Source organism: Olea europaea, chromosome 2 (genome assembly GCF_002742605.1).
Source record: "Olea europaea var. sylvestris chromosome 2, O_europaea_v1, whole genome shotgun sequence".
Taxonomy (NCBI): Eukaryota; Viridiplantae; Streptophyta; class Magnoliopsida; order Lamiales; family Oleaceae; genus Olea; species Olea europaea.
This window is the reverse complement of record NC_036238.1, coordinates 14,823,456-14,830,395: the sequence shown is the minus strand read 5'-3', so window position 1 is coordinate 14,830,395 and position 6,940 is coordinate 14,823,456. Positions and strand designations below refer to the sequence as shown.

Genomic DNA, 6,940 nt, shown 5'->3' with positions numbered 1-6,940 from the left:
TTTTGTTTTCTTTGCAAGTTACACAAGATTGTTACTTTATTGAATTACCTTATGGAACATGAGTCGAATGCTTCTACTTCCTAGTATCATAAAGATTGCAATAAGTTGATGGATTTCATTTTATTATTTTTTTTCCTGTCCCTGCCCTTAAGCTCTATACCTCTTTGGTTCTGTGATCTTGTCATGTACATAGTTGGGAAGCCCGAAAGTCGTTATCTTGATGGAAACTTTAATTAGAAGCTTTATATACTGTATAAGCAATCCATTTATTAAGCCTAAGAAAGCATCATTACAGAGTTTTCTAGTTTGAGCAGGAAGATAATTTGCAGTTCTGTATATTACTGCTCGAGGAATTTGGTTACTGGACTTTCTTATTACTACTTTATATTAAAGATGGAGTGCAATAAAGATGAGGCTGCCCGAGCCAAAGAGATTTCAGAGAGAAGATGGGGAAAAATGACTTTGAAGGGGCACGAAAGTTTGCTTTGAAAGCGCAAAATCTTTATCCTAAACTTGAGAACATAACTCAGGTGCTGGCCGTATGTAATGTTCACTGCGCTGCTAAAAATGAGATTTGTGTTGGGAATCTACTTATACATATACAGCGGAAAATTAAAATTATTTCGATTCTCACCGAGGATTCCTTTGTGTTTAGATAGAAATCATGATAAAGATTGTACCTTTGAAGAATTTTGCAAACCTTTTGCTTTCCTTTTTCCTTCCAGCAGTTTTGATTCGTCACCCACAGCTGTCCAATTGTCCAACCTCCAACGGTGATCCACACAGTGAATAAAATTGCAGTTACCAGGGTTTTCTCTTCTTGTACTAGCAAGAATGATTATGAGAAAAACCATGTGAATTGAAAACCCTAACCATATATTTATATAAGTCCAAACGGGCCTGGTCCGGTCCGGTCCAATATTTAATCAATCCATTTAATTAAATCCGGTTCGTGAATTAATTAATCCAATTAATTAATTCGGGTCTATAAATAATTAATCCAATTAATTAATTTATCCAACGATTGTTAAATTAATTAATTGACAAATTGCAACCTTCCAATTCTCTTTTGTGTATGATCCATCAGGTTCTCGATCACGATACCTAACGATGTGAAATATTATTTTGATCTAATCAAAATTGATAAATTAAAACACCATTTTAATTTATCATTAATTCATACTCGCCGTTCCAGATTGACATCTAGCAATGTGTCAGGGCAATACATGTGACGGAAAATATCACGTGGTATGACAAAATCAAACTCGTTCGTTTACCGTGAAATTATAATCCTTTCGTCAATATGATCCAATCAATTACAAGATATGGAAGTGTGTCAATCTCGATTATCGATCATATTATTCACTCCACTATTAAGTCAATATAAGTCGAAAACTCACTTTCGACTTATGAGTACACTTTAGCCAAAGATTTCATCATCGACTTAATTGAATGAAACGCAGATCATAATCTCCTACTATCTAAGAGTGATGAATCCTTTATTTGTCAATCACAACCTTCATATGATTTTTAACGTACCTGAACGATGTCGTATTAGCGGCCCTTTGCAGAGTAACATCCAACAACGCCAAAGTATGACTGTCCTCATATAAGGTACCATGACGACCTCAAGTCAAAGGACCAATTCCACTACCGAACGTTAGAGATTAACCACTGACACTCAGATAGTTATCCACGTGGAATCTCTCGACGGGTCCCCAATGTTTCGTTTTATAATAAAACATCCACATATTCATTTAAGTGTCACCACACTTTAGTTTGTAAAATCAGCTACTTACTTCATAAGTAAGAAATGTCACATGTGATGATCTATCTGTAATAACGATATCCGTATCTCATTATTATTTACGACCATGGATGATTTAAGATTCAATCAGATGTAATTTGTATTTCACAATCACAACTCCTTGTGATTAACAAATTAGGAAAATTTGAATCTACGGACTCTATTATTTATTTAATTGTCAATTAAATAAATAATAGATCTGCTATTAAATTGTGTTAATTATATATCAAATATATTTATTTCCAAAGTTGATTGGACTTAGGGCATAATACTTACAATTTGGGGATTTGAAATAGACTGGTATAGAATCCTTGGTATTGAAAAGTTGGCTAATGAATTCACTATTAAGAAACAATACCAGCGACTTGCATTTGTTCTTCATCCTGATAAGAATAGATTTCCTGGAGCAGAAGCTGCTTTTAAGCTAATTGTGGAAGCAAATTTAGTGCTTTCACACCCTGTAAAGAGGTATTCATTTGACCGTCGAAGTAGATTTTCAAATCCTTCGTTTAAGAAGCAATATGAAGTTCGAAGAAAAATTCAAAGAAGTTCTCATGATAAATCTTTGATCTGAATTAATATCAAACAACGTGGTCAAATTCGACTGCTGTCATGAGAGATTCTGAACTTGACTGTTTTCATTTTGTACCAAGATCAATACGGCAAAGTAAGCATATCTCATACATTGAAATTGATGATGACAATGAGCACAATGACTTTGCTATCCCTCCTAAGAAATCACGGGGTTCAGGTGATAGTAAAGAGAAACAAGATGGTACTCTAGGCACCTATGGTTTGAAGTGTGGTAATGGTCATACACGTAGTTTTCCAACAGATGCAGATAATGTTAAGTCCAAAACGAAACAAATGGGAACTTCTCCTGTAGAAAGCTTGCCAGATAAGAATACTGAGAATGAAGAACTCAATGTTAGAGGAGAAGCAAGTAATATGCCAGGAACCGGTGTCCCAAAAACTGAAGAAATTGATGATTCTCAATCAGATTCAGATGAGAAAATTTACGTGTACTGGTCCAGAATTTCATGATTTCAATAAGGGTAGAGAGGAAAGTTGTTTTGCCGTTGGTCAAATCTGGGTTTGTTACGATTCATTAGATGTCATGCCAAGATTATATGCTCAGGTCAGGAAGGTAAATAGTCCTGGATTTGGATTGCAAATCACCTGGTTAGAAGCTGTAACTGAAGATGAAGGTGAGACGAATTAGGGTAGCAAGGAGTTACCTGTTGGTTGTAAAAAATTTAAATGTGACAAGACTCGATACACTTTAGAACGTTTTTCATTTTCTCATCAAGTGACTTATGAGAAGGGTAAGAAGAAAGGTTCTTTAGTCATATATCCTAGGAAAGGGGATATTTAGGCTCTTTTTAAGGACTGGGATGTAAGACGGAATTGCAATCAAAAGAATCCTAAAGATTTCAAATATGAAATTGTAAAGGTTCTCTCGAATTTTGTAGCAGGTTATGGTATAAAGGTTGCTTGCTTGGATAAAGTTTGTGGATTTGTGAGCCTATTCCAGCAAACAAGGGAGAGTAAGATGGATTCATTTCTGATATGGCCCAATGAACTGTTTAGGTTCTCCAATCACATCCCTTGTTCTAGAATGTTTGGTTCCAGAAGATTCTTTTGAACTAGATCCCAATTCCTTACCTCTCAATCCTGATGATTTGTGGTATCCTAGCATGGCTAAGGTGTGCAGTGAAAACATGTATGAGCGTATCTCATACGGTAAAAGTGATGATGATGGCGAACAGGATGACATTCCTATCCCTCGAAAGAGATCACAGGGTAAAGATGGTAGTACATGTAAAGAGGGACAAAAGGATGCTTTAGATTCCAAAGATTTGACGTGTGGTAATGTAAGCAATTTTCATACCAATGCAGATAATGAAAAATTCAAGATGAAACAAATGGATACTGAGAATGAAGAACTAATGGTTAGAGGTATTAAGGTGTTAGAATTGGATAACGAAGGGAGGCCTTGCAAAAGGAAAGTAACTACCAAACACACGGCGTCTACCTCTCAAATATAACCTCCGGCTGAACATGAGACAGCATTTGATAGACTTCTTAACTGTTGGGAGGCCATATCTGAGGTGTTATCATCACATATGACTGGATTTGCTACATTCTCGATGGAGATGAACGAGAAGAGTGTAGCTTTGGCTACCCAACTGGAAGCTCTAATCGAGGAGGTCAGGTCTGGCTTTAAAATACTGACTAAAGGAGACTCAAGGTTGGAAGCTCGCATTCAGAAATTGGTACAAACACTGCAGATGACTGAGGATTGGGAAGATGAGAGCAAGAAGAGTAACAAGGGCAAGAAGAAAGTCTAGTTGTTCTAAGGTTGCTTCCATTCTCTTTCACTCCCTTACTTATCTCTGTTTTTAGTAATTCAAATGAATTGTAATGAACTCTCAATATTGTTGCACCCTTTAGCAGATGGTTATGATTGAATTATGTCAAAGTCATGCGAATTTCAAATTTAACTTGATACTGCGACAGAAAACCACGAGCATGACAGCCGACTGTGATGAATTTTACCAATAGCACAAAGGTAATACATGTTTTGCGTAAATACTATTATTGGAAAATATGCTATTCTTAGTAATGTCTATTGATGGTCGTCCTACATGACATACATGTGTCACTTTGTTATTTGTTGAACCTTGCAATACTATGTTTAATTTTTGATTTGGAGATTTGACATATTTAATCACATGTTTCGGAATTGAATGATTTATATATTTTTATTTTCATATTATTATTGTGCACGCAATTATATGATTTTGGTGATCTGTTTTATGCATTCGAAAGAAGGAAAATAGGCTCGACATTGTAATTATAGGGTCCAATAGAGGATAGAAATATACCTCTATGCCTTATGTGAATTGTTGAATATTCATGAAATCATAATGCATTCCTGTATATTAGTATTTGTCATAGAGATATAGTCGAATCAGATATTGGGATATGTTTGGCATTGCTCGAGAGGGATTGTTAAATTAAAATAGGAATATTGATTCGTCAATTATGGGAATGTGTGTCACATTTGCATAATCAAAAGTTGAACGGGTGTTGCTTGAGAATTCGTGATCTTAGTGCGTTAGTAAATTCATTAATTCCATAAATTCTCGTAGATTGCGTCCAAGTCATTTTGCAATTTAATATAATTCTCTCACTCATAATTGCATCATAGTTCACATCTTCCTTAGTTAAATCACAATATATCAATCTTACTTTCGTGTTTCAGTTAAGGTCATAATAGATTAATTTGAACTAATTCAATCCTTATGGGATCGATACTTGGACTCATAGTCCATTTTACTACTTGTTAACGAACCGTACACTTGCGGTGAGTTGTAAATCGAAACAAATAATTTCGTGAACAAATTTTTAGCGTCGTTACCGACGATTGAAATTTAGTTTAATTTTATCTGTTATGACACTAATTCGAACTTACCTAGATTAATCGTAATTAGCTTACTAGACTTAGTTTATTGTTTACTTTAATTTAATTTTGTGCTATTTGTGCTATCTCAGAGCTTGTATGCAAAAAGCACTTGATCGAGACTTGATTCCCATTGATCCAGAGATTGAACGCACATTTCATCACAGGCAAAGAGAAGCAAGAGCAACACAACAAAATCAAAAAGACCAAAAACAACAACAGATGGCTAACGAGCAAAATCGTTCGGGAATTCACCTCAATGAAGGCGCAGGGGTTGAAGATGAAGGGAATATAGTACTAGGGACTTCATGGCACTGTTGGTGGTCTAGAGTCAATCTAGCATTTTGCATCCTGCATTTGGACAACCGAACTTCTAGCTGAAAACAAATGTAATTCAACTATTTCAGAATGGGCATCAATACCACGAGATGGTTAGTGAGAATACACATACTCACATATCCCGATTTCTGGACATGTGCCAACACTTTAGGTACTCGGATATCTCAGACGATGCCATAAGACTGCAATTGTTTCTACACACTTTGCAGGATAAAGCACTTGAATGGCTGGATTCACTTCCCGTCACAAGTATCACCACTTGGAACGAGCTTGCCTACAAATTCTGCACTAAGTATTACATGTATTTAAGTGAATTTCACTGTAAGAAATAGCTTCTGATAATGTGATGTTTCTTTGAGCAGAGGAAAATGGCAAATTATAGCAAAGTAGGACAGAAAATAGACTCACCTGAGAACACTCAGACTCAGTTTCAGAGACAGAAAAATCGTCAGTTGCTTTAGTGCTTGCTTTGGTATCTCAAACTGTTTATTTATTTTAATATAGAAAGTCGCTTGGTGAAATATTTTTTAGTTATTTACTCGTACTAATTTTGGCCAAATTAGTACACTAGGCAGCAAAACAAGATATCCACTAGTAAATCGAGGCTGCCTATATGAATCTCTTTTTCTACTAGAGTGAGGCTATTCATCATTATTAGTGTTAAGCATCAATTTAATTATAATTATGTAACATTAAATAATAAATTCATTTAAAAGCGAAGTCACATAACTCATTTAATTAAACTTATAAAATATAGTTACATAGATTGGCGCTCTAACATCAATTGTGCTATATATCATTATTCTTTCTGCTCGCTTTGTTATTTCATTAAATTTTCGACAATACGTCATTAGAACCCTAATTTCTCCCCTTATTTTGGAGCTTATAGTAAGACAGACCTTTAAATATGTCAATTGTGGGAATGTGTGTCACATTTGCATAATCAAAAGTTGAACGGGTGTTGTTTGGGAATTCGTGATCCTAGTGCGTTAGTAAATTCATTAATTCCATAAATTCTCGTAGATTGCGTTCAGGTCATTTTGTATTTAATATAATTCTCTCACTCATAATTGTATCATAGTTCACATCTTCCTTAATTAAATCACAATACATCAATCTTACTTTCGAGTTTCGGTTAAGGTAATAATAGGTTGATTTGAACTAATTCAATTCTTGTGGGATTGATACTTGGACTCATAGTCCATTTTACTACTTGTTAACGAACCGTACACTTGCAGTGGGTTGTAAATCAAAACAAATAATTTCGTGAACAATAAACATCTTCCATCAAACCACATTACGTGGGTATGTTACTAATAATGATGAAA

The 6,940-nt window shown here is 35.0% G+C and overlaps 1 protein-coding gene across 1 annotated transcript; it reads left to right on the top strand.

Moving 5' to 3' along the window:
* Window positions 1-2,473: 2,473 nt before the first annotated feature.
* LOC111375921 lies at window positions 2,474-3,068 on the top strand. Its single transcript, XM_022998846.1, has one exon. It carries the CDS (start codon window positions 2,721-2,723, stop codon window positions 3,027-3,029), a length of 309 nt encoding a protein of 102 aa, XP_022854614.1. The 5' UTR covers window positions 2,474-2,720; the 3' UTR covers window positions 3,030-3,068.
* Window positions 3,069-6,940: the final 3,872 nt, after the last annotated feature.